The 22,092-nt window shown below is 36.4% G+C and overlaps 1 protein-coding gene across 1 annotated transcript in view; it reads left to right on the plus strand.

Annotated features, from left to right (window-relative positions):
* The window catches only part of LOC106131934 (cell adhesion molecule Dscam2), a 29,940-nt gene that overhangs the window by 1,075 nt on the left and 6,773 nt on the right, over window positions 1-22,092 (plus strand). The window contains exons 2-22 of the mRNA XM_060951731.1: window positions 836-927; window positions 1,978-2,132; window positions 2,514-2,604; window positions 3,972-4,187; window positions 4,739-4,907; window positions 5,137-5,272; window positions 6,095-6,214; window positions 6,875-7,051; window positions 7,855-7,999; window positions 9,016-9,164; window positions 9,566-9,731; window positions 11,178-11,317; window positions 12,111-12,263; window positions 12,609-12,699; window positions 13,194-13,276; window positions 14,117-14,245; window positions 15,457-15,609; window positions 15,964-16,093; window positions 17,198-17,373; window positions 17,931-18,110; window positions 18,849-19,040. Coding sequence (XP_060807714.1) covers window positions 836-927; window positions 1,978-2,132; window positions 2,514-2,604; window positions 3,972-4,187; window positions 4,739-4,907; window positions 5,137-5,272; window positions 6,095-6,214; window positions 6,875-7,051; window positions 7,855-7,999; window positions 9,016-9,164; window positions 9,566-9,731; window positions 11,178-11,317; window positions 12,111-12,263; window positions 12,609-12,699; window positions 13,194-13,276; window positions 14,117-14,245; window positions 15,457-15,609; window positions 15,964-16,093; window positions 17,198-17,373; window positions 17,931-18,110; window positions 18,849-19,040 — 3,043 coding nt within the window. The remainder of the gene's footprint in view (window positions 1-835; window positions 928-1,977; window positions 2,133-2,513; window positions 2,605-3,971; window positions 4,188-4,738; window positions 4,908-5,136; window positions 5,273-6,094; window positions 6,215-6,874; window positions 7,052-7,854; window positions 8,000-9,015; window positions 9,165-9,565; window positions 9,732-11,177; window positions 11,318-12,110; window positions 12,264-12,608; window positions 12,700-13,193; window positions 13,277-14,116; window positions 14,246-15,456; window positions 15,610-15,963; window positions 16,094-17,197; window positions 17,374-17,930; window positions 18,111-18,848; window positions 19,041-22,092) is intronic.

Raw genomic sequence — 22,092 nt, forward strand, 5'->3', positions numbered from 1 at the left:
CATTTGTCCACGATTTAGATTTAGGAGATCTATATTTGTAAATTGACGTCCGGTGAAAATACTGCAGTGTAGTTTGTTCCGCCGCTTCTTCTATACATACGCTTTGAAATCAATTTTGAAAATAAATCTATTCTATCACATATTTTTAAAAGATAAATATAAATGGTACCGTGCCGTGTGGTTCCCGGCACCAATAAAAAAAAGAATAGGACCACTCCATCTCGTTCCCGTGGATGTCGTAAAAGGCGACTAAGGGATAGGCTTATAAACGTGGGATTTTTCTTTTAGGCGATGGGCTAGCAACCCGTGGTCTATCAGTCTTTTCAAGACTGTTGGTTCTGTCTACCCCGTAAGGGATAAAGACGTGATCAGATGTATGTAAGTATGTATAAATGATACATTACATAATCACACATTTTGAGCAAAGATTGATGAATGTTAGAAATAAAAGTAGTTGGTCCCATAGAAAAAGTTGTTCAGTTTGACGTACCTATTCACGTGTTAAAATTAAAGCAATAAATTTAATATCATACATACATACATAGAATCACGTCTATATCCCTTGCAGGGTAGACAGAGCCAACAGTCTAGAAAAGACTGATAGGTCAGGTTCAGCTATTTGGCTTTAAGATAGAATTGAGATTCAAATAGTGACAGGTTGCTAGCCCATCGCCTAAAAGGAGAATCCCAAGTTTATAAGCCTATTCCTTAATCGCAATTTACGACATCCATAGGAAAGTGATGGAGTAGTCCCTATTCTTTTTTCTATTGGTGCCGGGAACCACACGGCAAAATTTAAAATCAACTTGTATAGAAAAAATATTTGTATTCACAGATAAGTTTGCAGTGCACAGCGACCGCCGCCCGACCACCAAGATTCGTGTGGGAAAGAGATGGAATCGTTATCTCTCTCAATTCCGATGCAAGGTAAAATTATTCTATAATTTTTTTATGAATGCCAAAACAGTACTGTATTCGGTAACTGTAACGGTACTGCTGCAGTGTAGTTTGTTCCACTGCTTCTTCTACACATGCACTTTGGAAGCGTTAGTAGTTATAATTAGATTTAAGTGATGTGACGTCAATAAGTGATACTTTGTATCCAATTTTGAAAATAAATCTATTCTATTCTATTCCCGAATAGTCCTCATAGAAAAAGCAAAGCTCGTTATTTCCCTTTCTTCTTCTTTGTCATTACCTTTTCCCTCTTTCTACACGGGGTCGGCACAGAATGTTAGTTTTTTTCCAATTACTTCTGTCAATTGCCATCTCACTGGTTACTCCCTTTCTCCTCATACTATCCTTTACGCCGTCCATTCATCTTTTTTTCGGTCTTCCCCTTATTCTCGTTATAACCTTTTGTTAATTAAATAAATAAAATAATAATAAATATATGTATACGGGACAAATTACACAGATTGAGTTAGCCTTGAAGTAAATTTATTAAGTAAATTTAGATACTATATTTTATAATAAATACTTATATAGATAAACATCCAAGACCCAGGTCAATCAGAAAAAGTTCATTTCTCATCATGCCCTGGCCGGTATTCGAACCCGGGACCTCCGGTGTCACAGACAAGCGTACTACCGCTGCGCCTCAAAGGCCGTTTATTTTTAATTTAGAACATCCTGAAATTCAACGAGCTTTCTCAATTAACGCGAATGGAGTCACGAGCGTCAGCCAATTTTTGTCCAAATTCCTGTCGTGTGGTTCCCGGCACCAATACAAAAAAGAATAGGACCACTCCATCTCTTTCCCATGAAAGTCGTAAAAGGCGACTAAGGGATAGGCCTATAAACTTGGGATTCTTTTTTAGGTGATGGGCTAGCAACCTGTCACTATCAGAATCTCAATTCTATCATTAAGCCAAACAGCTGAACGTGGCCATTCAGTCTATTCGAGACTGTTGGCTCTGTCTACCCCGCAAGGGATATAGACGTGACCATATGTATGTATGTAAATTCCTGTCACAGATACACAGTTGGGCAGGTAATGTCGCCTTCTGGATCAGGCGTGGTGTCCCATTTAAACATAACCAGGATAAGAGTGGATGATGGGGGGCTGTATTCCTGTGTGGCCGTGGAGGGAGAGTCACGGGTTGGCCATTCAGCCAGGATTGATGTCTATGGTAAGAATAATCTCATCACGCATAATATTATAAAGAAAGTAAGTTTATTTGTGTTTTTGTTATCTTTTCATGCATATATGTAGGATATATCTTATACTAATGTTATAAATGCGGAAGTATGTCAGGATGTAAGTAAGGATGTTTGTTACTCTTTCACGCAAAAACTACTGAACCGATTACGAAGAAATTTGGTATGTAGGTAGCTGAAGACCCAGACTAATATATAGGCTACTTTTTATCCCGGAGTTCCCGCGGGATTGATATGGTCGGCCTCTAGTAATATATAATTTAATTAAGAGTCTGGAGAAGGACATAAGGTCCTTATTATTTAGTGCCGGGAATCACACGGCAATAGTTAAATCTTCTTTTTAAATGTTTCAGGTCCACCATACATAAGAAATTTACCACCGACAAAAGTGCAGAGTGGTGAATCTCTTAAACTGAGATGTCCGTATTATGGGTATCCAATCAGGTAAATAATGTTTTATTGGTATCTTCAATAGATGTTATAAAATGTTTTCTTATTTAATAAGAACGTCACACAAGTTCATCATCTTTACCCGACTACAAAATGGGTTTTGTTTTTATTGTATTTTTTTTAACTAGAAATTACTTCAAAATTATTTATATGGCAAAACAATGTTTGCCGGGACAGCTAGTAATTTTGTAAGAATATAGTTGATTTCTAGAGATCAGAGGGAAAATAGAGTAAACCACAATAAAGTAATCAACAAATAGATTATCTATAATAATAATAACGATGATAGATGTACAAAAGGAAAAAAGAAAATTATTAATACGATTTCATTTGTTCTAAAAATAGGCATTAATGTTATTAAGTAACAATCTTCATCTCCCTTAATCATCTTTGTAGTCTGTCGCTATTCATGACAAGAAAAGAGCAAAATCAGAAGTTGATTTAATTCCCGTTTCTATTAGATCAGAGAGTACCTAGAACTTACCAAAGCAATCTCAGTAATGAATGGCCACGTAGGAATTGATTGAATACAGTCGTTAGCTGAAATTGTCTGTTATTACCGTTGACATCAAATAGACATGCTAGACTAAATTATGTCATTAAATATAAATAAATAAATATATACCGGACAAATAACACAGATTGAGTTAGCCTCGAAATAAGTTCGAGACTTGGAGATATTAACTCAACGATACTATCCTACTACTATTATCCTACTACTATTATAAAGGCGAAAGTTTGTATGGATGTTTGTTACTCTTTCACGCACAAACTACTGAACCGATTATCATGAAATTTGGTATGTAGGTAGCTGAAGACCCAAAATAACACATAGGCTACTTTTTATCCCAGAGTTCCCGCGGGATTGATAGGGTTTCCATGCGGACGAAGTCGCGGGCGGCCTCTAGTATTTTATAATAAATACTTATATAGATAACATCCAAGACCCAGGCCAATCATAAAAAGTTCTTTTCTCATCATGCCCTGACCGGGATTCGAAGCCGGGACCTCCGGTGTTACAGACATACGTACTACCGCTGCGCCACAGAGGCCGACAAAACATAAGATTATTTATTTATTCAAAACTTTATTGAGTGCAATTAATACGTGTTTGATGTAAATTGGTTTTGTTCCTTCCAATTAAATTAACTACCTTAACACAAAAATTTCTTAAAAGCCAGATAACATAATATGTAACTCTCCTCTTAGTTATTCAAAGGTTGACTGGAACTGGAACCGGAAGGTTAACTGGACTTTGTATTTGTCTTACCTATTAACAGTATTTTTTGGTGTTAATTCGTATGTACAATTAAAATATTACAAACAAAGAAATATTAAACGTATAATTCTTTCTTCTTCAGCAAACTAGAATGGGAGCACAAAGGCAAGAAGATAATAAGTTCTTCTCTCCAACACGGCAGATACAAAAGAACTTACTTCAGTTTAAGGAAACGCAAGAAAAGACAACTATATGATAGCGAAGATGGTGTTCTCAACATACCCAGCGTTGTGAAAGAGGAAACCGGCGATTTATACACTTGTATTGTATACAGCCCTTCGGGTGAAATGGCTAGGAGGTGAGTCGGTAGAACCTTAGATAGTGCGTAGTACCCCATTTCTATTCTAAGTTTAGATAACTGTGAAGTTGACGTTATTGACGATAATGCTCCAGTACAGTTTGATACCGCTTCTTCTGCACTGATGCTTTAGAAGCGGCAGTTGACTTCAATATCAATATTGTGTAACCAAAAGAAATAACAATTATTAAGTGATGTTTAAAATTACTCATAATAAAGAATAAAAATATTGAATTTGAATAATAAGAAGGTGGAAGGTGTAGCCTACCTTGGATTCGCACGTGTCAAATCCAAATGCCCAAACTATCATGGAATTCGAGAAAAGATGTTTAGGTATTTCTTTGTGACTCTGATTCATCTTATGAACTATTAACGCGAATTGGGATCCAAAAGAATTTTTGTTCTACTGTCGTGTTTTTTGTACTGTCTTCTGTATCTTTTTTCTGTTATATGTTGAAGATTTGAGAACCTTTTAACAGCTTATGTATATGACATATAAAAGTCCAATATTTTTGTTTTTGTCTTAAAATATTTACTTTACATATTTCCAGATCATTTGAAATCCAAGTAGTAGAAGCGCCTGAGCTTGATGAGCTACGAGTGGGTTCCGGACTCAAAGAGGGTCAAATAGTCCAAATTACCTGCAACATTATTAGTGGGGACCCGCCTATATACTTCTCATGGCTCAAAGACGGAAAGAAGATACCTGCTAGTTTAAAGGTAAGATATTAAATCTGTCTTAACTGTACATATTTACAGTTGCATCTTATTTTATCATGCGTCAGGCCCAAACTCCCGAAATAACTAATCAAGTTGTTGTTGTTTTGTTCAATCTTTTCTGTTGTTTATTGTCAATATAAAAAGCAATAAACAAAACTCTCTTCATATAAATAAGTAAGTTTAAAAAAAATCGATGGACCAAATACTAACCCCTGTGGTGCTCCAACAGATAACAGAGCGAAGTGCCGAACTATTCAGCGTTTTGATCATAAAACGCGTGTCATTAGAGCATTGTGGCAAATACACATGCATAGCCACAAACCACGTTGGCAAAGTGAACCAAACCGCAAATCTATACATTAACGGTAAGTATCGATGACCTAATTAAAATTGTTTATATAGTTATTACTGATAGAGATTTTACAAGTAGCAATTTTTGGTTGAAATTACTTCTTCCTCCTGGCTTTGGGCCTGTTTGCATTTTCACCACTCTGGAGTGGAGCCCGGGGTTCGCCTGTTACCATGGATCCTGGAGTGAGTCAGGTTTTTACACGATACGACTCCCGTCTGACCACCGCAACCTTTACAGGAGAACCTAACTAGTATTGGATCGATCTGGTTACACATACAGTTGCTTAAATATGTAGGCTTCCTCACGATGTTTTCCCTCACCATAAGCGCATCGGTAAATATTCAAACATGTGTACTTAAATTTGAAAATAGTCATTGGCACATGCCCGTGTTGGGACTCGTACCTATGCTTTTGTGCGTATCGCGTATTTTAACTATTACCGATTCGACCACCGACGTTATATGGTTTTGCGTGGTTTGATTGGAATTACTAAAATCAGGTAAAACAGAATTAAAGAAAAATATTTAAATAAATGTGTAAAAATACTTACCAGTACCCGATACCAGTAATCAATCACAATGTTTTCCCGGTTTTCAATGTTTGATCAATAAAGATATTTAAGACTTTCACATTTATTCCAAAATTTATGCCCAAGGTACAATAATCCATTTTTTTGTTTCACAATATCATTCTCACTTCAAAATGTCTAAGACAATTTTAAAAGGTGAGAATTTCTATTAAGGGTAACATAATTTGTTACAGTCGTGTTTGTTCATTGTTCTTTACTGATGTTTTCTTTAATGCCTATATTTTTTCTTTTCTCTTCTTTCCCCAGTGGCTCCCAAATGGATAGAAGAACCCACAAACATCTCCCTACTTTTAGGGCAGCGTGGAGTAGTATACTGCAATGCAAATGGTTACCCAACTCCACAAATACATTGGATGAAAAGAGATGGTACGTGTTCGACTCAGTCTGATATTTTATTTCAAACCCCCTTCGGAAAACATAAATTATGTATGTTATGAAATTGACCATCTTCGGTTTTGCTATTACTATGCTGAATTATTATAGTTACCAGATCTTCATAAATATAAACATTTGACTTTAAAACTGACTTCGATATACTTATGCCCGTTTTACCAACGATTCCCTAACTAAGTATAACCTAAGCTAGCTCCTAAAATCAGATAATTACCTAACTTTATTTTAACCACGCTACGTGTTTACTGTTGGGGACTCCCTAGTTTAGTGACGTTTTGTAAAGAGCTTTATCTTTCAAAATGCCAGTAATGTTCAAAACAGAGTTTAAGGACAAATATAAGGATTCACCTTTGTTGGTAGGTGATACTTAAGCAGTGGCGATAACGAATTTTACTAGTACAAAACTAAGGAACAACCTAAATGCTGCTTAGGTGACATTTACAACATGGTAATCGTTGGAGAATACGGGCATTATTCTCTGTATTATATAACAAATAATCTGGGTTAGATTAACAAAAATTAGTAAAGTGATATTAACTCAAATAAATGGAAACAGAGTCCAACAAAGAATACGATATTCAAAGCATATTTTAACCTACTATCCTGACTATAACATTAACAATACTCTTTCAGCAGCTTTAGGAATCTGGAGGCCAGTACTCGACTTAGCAGGTGGTGGGGTGATGAGCTATCCAAATGGAACTCTCATCATTGAAGTGGTATCTCTATCTGATGAAGGAATGTACGCGTGCAACGTCGAGAATGGAGTGGGGGATCCTCTCAATAAGAATTTATGGATCAATATCAATAGTAAGTGTAACAGAATTCAATCAGATTATGATGGTACAGATCATTTCGTTTAATTCAGAAAGAAAAACTCTACCTTTTTTTTCTAAGTGACGTCTTAGATAATAAGCTCTTCATCCTATGGCAATTTCCATTCTTTCATACGCATTCATTACGCATTCCCCATTGGAATAGGCAGAGACTATGAATTGCCACTTGCTACAATCCTTACAGGCCTCTTCCGCCTCTTCCGCACTCGTTACTCTTTTCATGCATATCCGAAGATCACGGGTACTCCTCGCATCTCCCTTTTTAAGACATTTGAAATTTATATCCCACTTTTACAGTCAACTCTGCCTTATAAATTCATTTCGTTAGTTTGTCGTCATCCATTCTCTCGACATGACTAAACCATTTCAAAATACCCTTAGTTCTTTCATATTATAAATATTAACTTCTTTTTTGATTTTTGTCATGGACGGACCCCGGTTTTTTTTTCGACTGGAAGAAGGTACTAAGGCAGAAGCTAAAAGGATGATGATTGACTTCAAAAATCATGAGATTAAAGAATAGGACCACTCCGTCTCTCTCCCATAGATGTTGTAAAAGGCGAATAAGGGATATGCTTATATACTTGTGAATCCTCTTTTAGGCGTTGGGCTAGCAACCTGTCACTATATGCATCTCTATTCTACCATTAAGCCAAACAGCTGAATGTGGCCTTTCAGTCTTTAGATGACTGTTGGCTCTGTCTACCTCAGAAGGGACATAGACGTATATGTTATGTTATTGGTTGTGGAATTTCCTAACTTTAGAATTATCTCTAGAGCCGGTGCACTTCGAGTCGGTGGGTTCGAACCTGACTACCAAGACGGGATTGCCGATCACACTAACATGTAAGCCATTGGGGGACAGTCCTATCAGAGTCAAATGGACTTTGGCTGGTAAACCTGTCGATTTTAGTTCTTCAAGGTATGTTTTTTTATCAGAATATATTTTTTTAAAGTAAGAAAGAGTGTAAAAACTAAAGGTTAAGCTTAGGATTCTTCTTTTAGGCGATGGACTGGCAACCTGATACTATTTGAATCTCAATTCTATCATTAAGCCAAACAGCTGAACATCGCCTGTCAGTCTTCTCAAGACTGTTGGCTATGTCTATTTCGAGGGATATGGACGAAATTATATGTCTATGTATCTATAAAAAAGAAAATTCTGATCTGTGTTTGACTATATAAAAATTAAGGATTGTTTAAGCACCTACCCTACATATTTTTTCCATTGCGAGTAATAGAACTTGTAAGGCTGTTGAATGTCAGCTAACGCCATCTATCTTTTGTTTCTACAAATACTTAATACTACTCTCGTTAAATACTTACCGTACTTTCAAAGAAGGAACCCTGTTTTATGGAATCACATTTCCGAAATGTTCATCTTTGCTAGCTACGGTTCCGAATGCTTTTAATAGATGGCTTTCAATTGATAGTTAATACTTTTAAATATTTATAACTTATTTATAGTTATAACTTTATAAAACTTTTCTGTCAAAAATTGTAGCACAATCGAAACAGAAAATGTAAAATACATGTGTATGTTGTGACAGTTTAAATTTAAATTTTATTTAAATATTTTTGAAAAAATAGTTTATTCAAGTTTCATTGCTAAGGAAATCTCCTTATGCTTCTTAATTAACCAATTAATAAATATGCAATAATGTTTTAATTTCGTTTAAATTCGGCGAGGAAAAACATCGTGAGGAAACCTGCACATTCAGACAACTGGATGTGTAACGATCGATCCAATACGGGTTAGGTTTCCCTGCAGAGGTCGGACGGGAGTCGCTTCGTGTAAAAACCTGACTCACCAAATCCAGGGTCCATGGTCACAGGCATACCCCGGGCTCCTCTCAAGAGGCGTGAGAATGCAACCGGGACTAAAGCCAGGAGGAAGAATGACAAAGTGACTTAAGTACATATATGTTTTAATTTCAGGATAACCGTATCAGAAAGCACGACACACGGTGGCATTAAATCCGTGATAAGTATTAGCTACGTTGAGCCAAGAGATGGCGGTAGCTACGAATGTAGGGCGAGCAATCCTTACGGAGTGGCTACCTATAATCTACACTTGGATATACTTGGTGAGTTCTAGTAAAGTAAAAAGTATTTCTTTCTTCATTAATATTTTGTCGTTAAGAACCATTTAAATGTAACATTTGTGTAAAAATCACTCAAAACAAAGAATATAAGAATGAAAAAACAGCTCTGGTGATAAGAGTATCTTCTACCTTTTAAAAAAAAAGATAGAAGATATCACCAGATAACACCAATTCGAGAGAGTGAAGAAAGTATTCTATTTGCCGAATTATGCAATTTTTTTTATCGGAAGCACGATTTTTCTAACTTTTTTGCCCTCTCTATCTGTGTAATCCTTGATTTTCAAGCCTTGATGATGTTTTGGTATATTTTTATTGAAACTTTTCAATTTCTTATAGTACTTTTAGAGTTCCTATTCTGACTTCTGTATTTCAATACATTTTAGAGCCACCAACACCACCTTTAGACCTCCAAGTAGACTCCGTGTCAAGTAACACAGTGAAACTATCGTGGAGAGACACTATTAGTACCCACGTGCAGTACTATACCATGCAGTATACTACTACGGATTTCATGATGTGGGATAGCGCTAAGAGTATTAACATTACCAGGTAAATATAAATATATACGGGACAAATATGGGCAGTGCCGTGTGGTTCCCGACACCAATACAAAATAGAATAGGACCACTCCATCTCTTTCCCATGGATGTCGTTAAAGATAGATAGATAAAACTCTTTATTGCACCATAAGAGTAAAACATACAAAACTAATAACTAATAAACTAAAGAGTAAAACATAAAAAAGGCGACTAAGGGATAGGCTTACAAACTTTGGATTCTTTTTTAGGCGATGGGCTAGCAACCTGTCACTATTTGAATCTCAATTCTATCATTACTCCAAATAGATGAACGTGGCCATTCAGTCTTTTCAAGACTGTTGGCTCTGTCTACCCCGCAAGTGATATGGACGTAACCATATGTATGTATGTAGGTACGGGACAAGTCACAGTTCGAAACTTGTTTTACGAGATACTTACTCAAGGATACTATATTTCATAATAAATACTTATATAGATAAACATCCAAGACCCAGGACAAACAGATAAATATATTATCTATAAATGTACTAAATATTTAAAAAAAAATGAATGGGAGTAATTAAGGTTGAATTTAGTAAATATATGTCTACCTACATGATGAGTCCGATTGAGCCCTTTGTAATTGGATATCAACCTTATAATACTAACTATATTATTAGTTGTAAAGAAGAAACTTAGACCCGGGATAAACATAATTAAAAAACTAGTATCCATCTTGATCTTACGAGAGTCAAGTTACAAAATTGATTTTTGTCGATATCCATAGGAAATATATGGAGTGCTCTTATCCTTGAATAGAGTTCTGGGAACCACACGGCACTAAACCCAAATAGATAAGTCTTACCAATATTAATTCGATGTTAAATGAATAAATCAGACTAAAATTAAACTACATGTTTCCAAAATTTACCTACAGCATTAGCACCTAATAAATCTAGTTGTACAAATGAATTTTACAAATCTACCCCGCAAGGGATATAGAGTAAAGTACCTGAAACCGCTGAGCTTACATGAAGAGAGTTATGAATGTGGATGAAGCGAAGGAAGTATGCAGAGATCGTAGCAAGTGGAAAGAGGTAGTCTCTGCCTACCTCTACGGGAAAGAGGCGTGATTTTATGTATGTATGTATGTAAACCAGACTAAAATTTAACTACATCTTTCCAAAATTTACCTACAGCATTAGCACCTAATAAATCTAGTTGTACAAATGAATTTTACAAATCTACCCCGCAAGGGATATAGACGTGACCATATGTATGTATGTATGTATTTCTCACTTTCCGACTTCAACCCATTACCATCGTATCATTAATCCTGTTTGCTATAGCAATACAATAGCAGGATATATATCTCCTGCTATTGAACTAATTCAGAAATATTGAAGGTATTGAACGAAGCGCTGATAATTTGCTTTTTTTTGGGTAAAACCTTTAAGTAATCGTAAAACATTTTCAGACAAGACAGTGAATCTAGACAGAGCATAGAGCTGAGAGATCTCCAGCCCGCAGTAGACTATAGAGCGAGAGTAGCCTCCGGTAACCAAGTGGACCTCAGTCCGTACACACAGCCTGTTCATTTCACGACCCAGCACGAGGGTAAATTATTTTCTTCTAAATGTCTTTAAAAGAAAATTCCACACCATTTTTTACTTACCGTGCCGTGTGGTTCTAAGCACCAATACAAAAAAAATAGAACTAAACCATCTCTTTCACATGGATGTCGTAAAAGGCGACTAAGGGATAGGTTTACAAATTTGGGATTCTTTTTTTAGGGCGATGGGTTAGTAACCCTGTCACTATTTCAATCTCAATTCTATCATTAAGCCGAATAGCTGAACGTGGCCATTCAGTCTTTTCAACACTGTTGGCTCTGTCTACCCCGCAAGGGATATAGACGTAACCATATGTATGTAGATAAAACTTTTGTGTATTGTTTATTTCTCACTCTTTAATTGACACCGGATTGTTTATCTGTTCGATATTTCCTAAAGGTCGACTGGTATTGAATTCTATTAGCATTTAGTCCACCTATTGTCCGTTTGAGGCTTAGTAAATTTTTTAATCACAACCCCTTATTTATTATTTATTTATTTATTTATTTATTACACAATATTCATAATGAACTTAAAACAATATTCCGCAAAACTGTTTTCACAATTTGACTGCGGTCAGTCTCATTAAAGTTACTAATTTAACACAATAAACAAAACTATACATACATATATCTATAACGTGTAGGTAACAATTTAGTTTTAAGCTTACATACTCCTATAGAATTTGAGAAGTAATTTTTTTAGAGTTTTTTTTAATTGATGCACAGATCTAATGTCTGTTCAGTACCTAAGTAGGGCAAGCGTTTTTTTAATGTTCTATCGCCATTCTTCTCCAGCCCCGTCATCAACCCCCCTGACAGTCCAAGTTCAGGCGACGGACAATCCTGGGGAGCTGCTGGTGTGGTGGCTTCCTCCACCCAGGGAGACCCACAACGGGCAGCTTCAGGGTTATCATGTGAAGGCGGTGCCGAGGATTAGCGGGGAACCAGGTAATACATATTATAGCCTAAAGCCTTCTTAGATAAATTGCCTATTCAACAAAAAAATCGAATTGAAAAATTCAATTCGAATCAGTAGTTCTTGAGATATAAGAATAGGACACATTGAAACATTTATTATTATATATTTAAGATCTATGTAAAACATGTGTACCACAATAGAGATGATTTGATTTGATTTGATTAGCCCGTTCAAACAAACAAACTCTTTAGCTTTATAATATTAGTATGAGTTGAACAAATAAGTAACCCCAATCCCTAAAATTAAAGGTAAAAAAATGGTCTACATTAATTTTGCAGGTAACATTTAGAAACAATTAAAATTTTTATTTTCAGGACCAAACGATACACAAACAAAGATCGTAAAAGTATTATACAGGAAAGGAAAACAAGAAACCACATTGAGTGGACTTTTGAAAAATACGAGGTGAGTTTTAACCTTTTTTGCTATTTGTTTTAACTTACATACATACATATGGACACATCTATATCCCTTGCGGGGTAGACAGAGCAACCAGTAGTAACAAACCTGATAGTCCACGTTCAACTGTTTGGCTTGATGATAGAATTGAGATTCAAATAGTGACAGGTTGCTAGCCCATCGGCTAAAAAGAATCGCAAGTTTATAAGCCTAACCCTTAGTCGCCTTTTACGAAATCCATGGGAAAGCGAGGGAGTGATTATTTATTATTTATTTATTATATACTTTAAACACACTAGCAGCTCATTAAGCTGATGCGTGTGAATTTTGATGGTTGGAGATTTCTAAAGTTTGTCTAGCCGATTCTTAAAACAATTGATTGTAGGAGCAGTTATGACACTCGTAGGAAGCTTGTTCCAGTCTGTTACAACACGATTAGGGATCCTATTCTTTTTTTTTCAATTTATATTTATTTATTTATAATTGTCTTATCTTTCCAGATACGCTGTTTCAGTCAACGCTTTCAACTCAGCTGGGAATGGTCCTTTTTCCTTGCCCGTATACCAGTCCACAAGAGAAGGGGGTATGTAAACTTAATATATAAATATATTTAATATCATGTTACATACATACATACATATATAAAATCACACCTCTTTCCCGGAGGGGTAGGCAGAGACTACCTCTTTCCATTTGCCACGATCTCTGCATACTTCCTTTGCTTCATCCACATTCATAACTCTCTTCATGCAAGCTCGGCGGTTTCGGGTACTTTTGACCTGACCCTTTACCAGGACGTCCTTAATTTGATCAAGATACGTTCGTCTAAGTCTTCCCACTCCGACCTTTCCCTCCACACTCTCCTTGTATATCTGCTTAGCAGGTTGACTGCTTTCATTCATCCTCTCCACATGACCGAACCATCTTAACATACCATAACATACATCATGTTCCTCGATAGATTTATTAAAAATTTCCATCCTGTGAGTTCTTTGTCTCCTTAGTTTCCTCGTGTATTTTTCATTTTCTTAGTTTTCTTTACATACACACATTTAGTCACGTTTATATCCTTGCGGGGTGGACAGAACGAACAATCTTAAAAAGACTGAAAGACCATATTCAGCTTTTTGATGGAATTCTGATTAAAATAGTGACAGGTTGCTAATTCATCGGATTCTCTTTCAGGCGATGGGTTAGCAACCTGTCACTATTTGAATCTCAATTCTATCACTAAGCCAAATAGCTGAACGTGGCCATTGAGTCTTTTCAAGACCGTTGGCTCTGTCTAACCCGCAAGAGATATAGACGTGACCATATCTATGTATGTATGTATTTAAATTTCAGCCATGCGCAATCGCATAGGTACATGGTACCTATCTGATAAACAAACTAGGACATACTGAAATGTTTCTAACTATTCCAGCGCCGGAGCATCCGCCGTCGGGCGTAGAATGTAGAGGCGTGTCATCGTCATCGCTGAGAGTGTCGTGGCAGCCAATCACAGCGCAGGGCACTTCGCTCCTTGGTTATTCTGTTCTCTATGGCACTGAAGGTAAGTTTAGGTTTAGGTTTAAAGATATTTATTCTCAAAAAAGACAAAAAATCACTTACATGAGAACATATTTAAAGAGTAAAAAGTATTACACTCGCCTCGTTCGCACACACACTGTTTGCACCCTAGCAATGCATTCACTGTTTTTATTTTAGCCACTTTATGTACGTACTTCCTCTAAAACATTTAAGCTAATAATGTTTCATAATATATTCTGCAAGTTTAACCTTGAATGCATTAGTTATTATTAGAAGTTTTAGTCATTCAAATACTCTTCATCCACCTGGCTTTAGTCCCGGTAGCAATCTCATTTCTTTGAAGAGGAGCCCGGGGTATACCTACCTTTGACCATGGATCCTGGATTAGGTGAGTCAGGTTTTTACACGAAGCGACTCCCATCTGACCTCCGCAACCTTTGCAGGGGAATATTCCGTATTAATGTTATACTAGGTTCCCGTTCTTCTAAAATTTCCTTCGTTTAGAAGAACGGGAATTATTCATTTGAATATCTTAACTTACATTTTTTTAATCTTGTCGGTCGGTTACCTATCTGAATTACGTACATGTATAAAGACACGTCTCTGTCTCTTGCGGGGTAGGAGGAGCCAACAGTCTTGAAAAGACTGATATACCACATTCAGCTGTATGGCTTTATGATGAAATTGAGATTCAAATAGTGACAGGTTGCTAACTCATCGCCTACAAGAGGAATCTTTACTTTATTAGCTAACCCCTTAGCTAACGCCTTTTACGACATCCATGTGAAAGATATGGACTGGTTCTATTCTAAAGTGCCGGAAACCACACGGCACTGTTCCATTGCCACCCATATCAATTACTTCAGTTCGCGTTATGATTTTTTTTGCATACTAACTAGTTCCTTCATCCGCCTTTGAAAATATGCAATACATACATACATACATACATATGTTCACGTCTATATCCCTTGTGTGGTAGACACAACAGTCTTGAAAATACTGTTAGGCCACGCTCAGCTATTTGGCTTATTGATAGAATTGAGATTGAAATAGTGACAGGTTGACAGCCCATCGCCTCAAAAAAAAAAAAATAATAATCTCAAGTTTGCAAAATATGCAAAGAAAGATAATAAAAGAGTTTCGATTAGACTCCTCTCGATACCACACGGCGGCATGCAGAATGTAACTGATAATTCCATATTTAAAAATGTATTATGTGATACCTTCTTTCAGATGGAGTTTGGCAGAATATAACATCACCCCATACAGAATTATATCTACAAGCTTTGCTTAAATATACTAACTATACAATTAAAGTTGCTGGCTTCTCAAATTATGGTCTTGGGCCGTTTTCTTATCCCATCGTTTGCACTACTCTTCAAGATGGTAAGAGACTTTATTACCTATATACATACATACACACATATATATATATTCATACATAGATACTATACATTCATATATATAATCACACGTATATCCCAAGCGGGGTATATAGAACGACAGGCCACGTTCAGCTGTATAGCTTTATGATGGAATTGAGATTCAAATAGCGACAGGTTGCTAGCCCATCGCCTAAAAGGAGAATCCCAAGATTATAAACCAACCCCTTAGTCGCCTTTTACGATATCCGCGGGAAAGAGATGGAGTAGTCCTATTCTTTTTTCTATTAATGCCGGGAACCACACGGCAAAACTACGTTTGCCGGGACATCTAGTTTATTTATATTATACTTTATAGTGCCCGGAGCTCCGGCGCAGATCAAAGTGCTGGTTTCTTCAGCATCCTCTCTTCTGGTCAGTTGGAAAAGACCGGAGCAGCCGAACGGGGAAATCACTCATTACACTGTTTATGTGAAGCCTGTCTCCAGGTTAGTCATACACACACACAGTCACGTCCGTGTCCATCGTGGGGTAGCCAGAGCCAACAGCCTTGATAAGTCTGAGAGGCCACTTTCAACTGTATGGCTTACATACAGGTTAGTTCTATCTTGTCTTCAATTTATTTAATCGTTCTTGCCACCGTTATGCTCAAATCCGTGTAATCATTGTAATCGCGATTTAGAATCTTCGCTGTCATTGGCTGATAGTGTCGCGTGATAAACTGTTGTGACTTGTAGCGTAGAGATGGCGCCACAGCGTTAAAATGGTAAAACAAATGATAAGTCTTGAATTCTTACAACCGGTAGCTCGCCTAGCGTCAAACCTCATTGAAAATGCTGTTTTTTTATATTACATGAAAGTGTTATTTACTAAATCTGCTCTTTAGATAAAATAATAAAGTGCTGGTAACCACACAGCAACAGCACTTTATCTTATACATATATAAAATTCTCGTGTCACAATGTTCGTTCCTCCGAAACGACTCGACCGATCCTCATGAAATTTTATGAACATATTGAGTAGGTCTGAGAATCGGCCAACATCTATTTTTCATACCCATAGTTAGTCATAAGGGTTATCCACCCTTAACTAGAAATTACTTAGAAAAATATTTATTTGGCAAAACAACGTTTTACAGGGACAGCTAGTAACTAAATAAAGATCTATCCTGTCTCGAGTCCGCTGAAAGAGATTTCTTTTGAAATAAGCAGAACTAGCTATAGATCTGTTTGAATTGAATAAGTTTAATTAAGTTCAAAGTATCTACTTTCAAACCTTTATTTAGCCTAAGTTTGTAAACAGTTTATTTAGTAGTAATAATAATTGCTATGTTATGAAAGAGCGGTGCTTCCTGGCACAAGCAAATTTTGCTTAAAAGGAGACTCCCATAACTTGTGTTATCTACTTACCTTTACCTAAATATTTTTTTTTTATTTTATCTATCCTATATCAGGTCTGCTAGAAGATACTTCATTTTAAATAAGCAGAACCTTTGTAATTTTGTTTCTTTTGTTTATCATTCTCGATGTGTACCGTGTACATAAATAAGTAAATAAATAAATAAATACAGGAAATTCTCGTTCTTCTTTCAGCACGAGCCCACCACAAAGTTACAGAGTGGAGACATCTCAGGAGTCTCTTCGACAGTTGACTTTTCCACTATCAGGCCTATCCACTGGCAAACAGTATGAAGTATTCGTTAGGGCTCATACCACGGCTGGGGAAGGTGCTCCGAGTAATAGAGTACATGCTGAGATGTCTTCTAAAGGTAAGTTTGTACATACATATAGTCACGACTTCATTCCTTGTGGGGTAGACAGAGCCAACAATCTTGTAAAGACTGATAGGCTACATAGTGAGAGGTTGCCTGCCCATCGCCTCAAAGAGGAATACTAAGTTTATAAGCGTATCCCTTAGTCGCCTTAAAAGACATTTGTGGGAACGAGATGGTATTATTAAAGTAAAATCAACGAACACTCAAGTTTCGGAAGATGAAGATATCACAATTTTAATAACATTAATTTAATAAATAAGTCTTTTGATGACTGTTGGCCCTGTCTACCCCGCAAGGAATATAGACGTGTTTATATGTTAAGTTATTTTAATAATGTAGTTCCGTTATACCATTGCATCTAAGAAGGGAAATACATTTAATTCTAGAATGTTTATAGTAATATAAGTTATTAAGTTACTTGAGATCGTGGCAAGTGGAAACATGTTAGTCTCTGCCTACCCCTTACGGGAAAAAGGTGTGATTTTTAGTAGTAGGTAGGTAGGTATGTATTTTTCACGGATGCAAAAAAAATATTTTTTGTTCCATTCCAGTGGTAGCAGGAGTGGCATCTTTAGGTGGTCCTGTCTCGGTAGGAGTTGGTAGTTCCCTACTCCTGGTCTGCCAGTGTGTGGGCTCCCCACCGCCCAGGACCGTGTGGTACCACAAGCACAACATCATCACTCATCATCCGAGGTTCACGAGGAATCACGACGATAGTTTGCTTATAAACAGTAAGTATATTAGAAATACCCGTAGTTATCATTTGGCATTAGTTTATCACAAATAATGCTCCCAACGTACTTAATAATAATTTAATCTGGAACAAAACTTATGCCAATTTGCAGCGAAATTCGTTGACTTCTGTTGCTTAAATACTATGTGAAGACACACCGCTGTTTTTTATATATATGTACATATATTTAATCACGTGTATATCTCCTGCGGGGTAGACGGAGAGAACTGTCTTGAAAGTACTTATAGGCCATGTTCAGCTGTTTGACTTAATGATGGAGTTGAGATCCAAATAGTTACCATAAGTTGCTAAGAGATTATCGCCTAAAAGAATAATCTCAAGCTTATCCTTTAGTCGCCGTCGTTTATATATATATATATTATATACAGTAGGATATTTAGAAAATCTCAAGACAATTATCAACCAAAAAAGCCAGCAGCATATATATATATGCTGCTGGCTTTTTTTAAAAAATCTAAAGACAATTATCAACAATTAGATTCAAGACATGCCCGTAAGACAAGATTTTTTTCCAGGTTTTCAATCCCATAATACGAGTACGTAAGACCTTCCAAAGATCCTTCCGTTTCATCAGACGAGATGTTTTCAGTATTGCCAACTACTTGTTGCCAAATATTAGTAAAATATGTTCAGATTAATTTTAATTTAACTTTCGGTTACTTCTTTGTTTATTTACATCGATTTAGTTACAAATTTAACAAGTTTTCTTTTTCAGATATCGACCAGTCACTAAGTGGCAACTATACCTGTTTAGCAAAGAACCTTTATGGATCAGACTCGGTCTCGTACGAGGTCTCGGTGCTGCCTACCCCGGAACCTCCTAGTTTACGAGTGACGTCACACAAGAATTCTTTGCATTTGCAATGGGACTTCCCTAGAAGGCTGGCTGGGAAGTCCCAGAAAATAAGTAAGTATTTTTGAAGGAAATATAGTTATTAAATTTGTAGCGGGTATTAGGTTAAGTTTAAAATTTGTTTTATAATTAATATTAATGACTTTTATTATTTGTAAATTATATCGTTTTTAAGTTTCTGCTGAGTCCGTCCCCTAAAATACGGTCCTGTCTCTTAGTAGAATACCTAGCGCCCGGCAATTTGAAATCACGGAATCTTCTATGAATTTCGTTGCGTTTTTGTTTTTTGTTTCTTTTCACAATTTTTCCATCGATTATATTTTAAGTGAGTGTATTGTATAAATAGCATTAAATAAGCATATAATCCGCAAGTTGCTATAAGTTATTTATTCATACAGAAGATGGAAGGAGAAAAAAGGAGAAAATAATCAGTTTAAATGTCTATATTATTCAACGTAAAAATTAAGTATATTTGAAAATAAAAAAATTTTTTGACATATCTCTAACAAACAAAATCATGGCAATCGTTGCTATGGCGTATACCAAGAAGGTTGCCTACAATTTTCGTGATTTTTTTTCTCTTATTACTACATATTTGCAATTGTTTTATTTGATAGCCTCTGTGGCGCAGCGGTAGTGCGCTTGTCTGTGACACCGTAGGTCCTAGCTTCGAATCCCGGACATGTTAAGAAACGAACTTTTTCTAATTGGCATGGGTCTTGGATGCACATTTATTTCTTTATTTAAATTTTATACGTAAAATGTACAACAGGTGGACTTAATGCCACAAGGCATTGTCTGCCAGTCGAACCTTTGGACCAAACTGAAATATACGAGTATATACGGGTGGTGCGATAACTGTAATAGAAATAATAATATAAATATGAATAAAAGGTTACCTAATACACTTACACATTCCGTAACAATTATGAAAATATATTCTTGTTCGTGGTATACCCTGTACTTATCTATTTCCAGTCATGCAGGGTATTTTGTAATGGCGCCGCGTCTTACATATAAACAAATATCTATACATATAATAAATCTGTAGAAAGGTCAATTCTGTACAATGAAAATATTGAAAAAATAAATAGCAGGGGGTGTTACTGGATCGATACCAAACACAAAAATGTGATTAAAAAAATTTTTGTCTGTCTGTCTGTATGTTCAGGCATCACGTGAAAACTAACGGTTCGATTTTGATGAAACTTGGTATAATTATACCTTATTATCCTGGGCGTAAAATAGGATACTTTTTATCCCGAAAAAATACGAAGAAAAAAAAATCTTAATTTTTCAGTTTATCCATAGACGTTGTTCTGTAGAACCGCGAACACACGTTGCGTTAACCGCAGTGGATTTAGCGCCGTAACCTGTAGCGCCTAAAGTCGGCTTTGGCTTGAACCGTTTGCTGCACAAGCGGGCCGCTACTAATTACTATGAAAAAAATACTACATAGCTACATTAATTCCCATCAAGCTGAAAATGAGTATAATTATTTAAAACACAATCAAAAGCATTATTTCAAAATTCCCCATGATTCCGGTTTAAGGAAAAAAATTTACTCACGGTCAAAGGTAAAAAATGGGTGTATCGCAATTTTCTTTAAAACGGTAGGTAAGTTTTTCAAATCGGAAAATTACCTCAGACATAAATTGTATATCATAAAGTTATCTATAAAAAAGGTATCAATAATTTTTTTCAACAAAGCTACCGTTTCTGTGATATAACGATGCAAAAAGTTGCAAGCGTCATAATATGCATCCGTTTCCTTGCCACCTCTGAGGTAGTGTACTATTAGCGCGTTTTATTTTTTACATTTTTATTATTAAACTTGAAAAAGTCTGAAATAGGTTAGAATAAACACGTGTTTTCACTACGCAGTGGCACTCAAGACTAACTTTCGTATTTATTATAAAAAAAAAAAAATAGAATAACCCTAAGTGAAGAAAATCATCTTAGGACAATAATAGAGGTTACAATTATCAAATTCAATGCAATAATCAAATTAAAACTAAAGCTACTTATAAAAAGAAAGAAAAAAGATGACTACAAACTAAAATTTAATTTATAAATTGTACAGTCCTTGTATAGCATCAACATGCGGGAATGTGCCCAGAAGACTGGCAGCATTGCCAATTCGAATGGCAATGCTGATTCTCTGAGCCAGATAATTTCCAGCCCTCCGGTCAAGATATACCTCAATTAGCTTTTTCGACAATTGTCGGAAAAGGTGATGGGCAGATAGGCCCCCCGGTCCCAGAGTTTCTACCCCAAAAGGTTCAAAAGTATAGATATTACCGATAACTACATACATACATACATAAAATCACGCCTCTTTCCCGGAGGGGTAGGCAGAGACTACCTCTTTCCACTTGCCACGATCCCTGCATACTTCCTTTGCTTCATCTACATTCATAACTCTCTTCATGCAAGCTCGGCGGTTTCAGGTACTTTTGACCTGACCCTTTACCAGGACGTCCTTAATTTGATCAAGATATGTTCGTCTAGGTCTTCCCACCCCGACCTTTCCCTCCACACTCTCCATGTATATCTGCTTAGTCAACCTGTTTTCATTCATCCTCTCCACATGACCGAACCATCTCAACATACCCTTTTCTATTCCTGTAACTACATCTTCTTTCACATCACAACATTCCCTTATCACACTGTTCCTTATCCGGTCACTCAATTTCACACCCAACATACTCCTTAACGCTCTCATTTCCACTGCATTTATTCTGCTTTCGTGCTTCTTTTGCCATACCCAACTTTCACTCCCATACATTAATGTCGGGACCAACACGCCCCTGTGCACAGCCAGTCGAGCCTTTTTGGATAATTTCTGACTGCTCATAAAGGCATGCAAAGCTCCATTCACCATGTTCCCCGCGTTCACTGTCCTTTCAATATCACTATCACACTTGCCATCTGATGTAAACTTTGATCCCGATAACTACATATTTGCGCCTTTTGAGGTTTTTTGCCTCATTTGAAGCAAAACGGCCTTAGATTTTGTAACCTGAAGATGAGACGGCGCAAGTGTGTCGACACAAGTAGCATCCCACACCAAAGGCCGCCCCAATCTCCAGGGTACCAAAGTCAT

This window comes from Amyelois transitella, chromosome 26 (assembly GCF_032362555.1).
Source record: "Amyelois transitella isolate CPQ chromosome 26, ilAmyTran1.1, whole genome shotgun sequence".
Taxonomy (NCBI): domain Eukaryota; kingdom Metazoa; phylum Arthropoda; class Insecta; order Lepidoptera; family Pyralidae; genus Amyelois; species Amyelois transitella.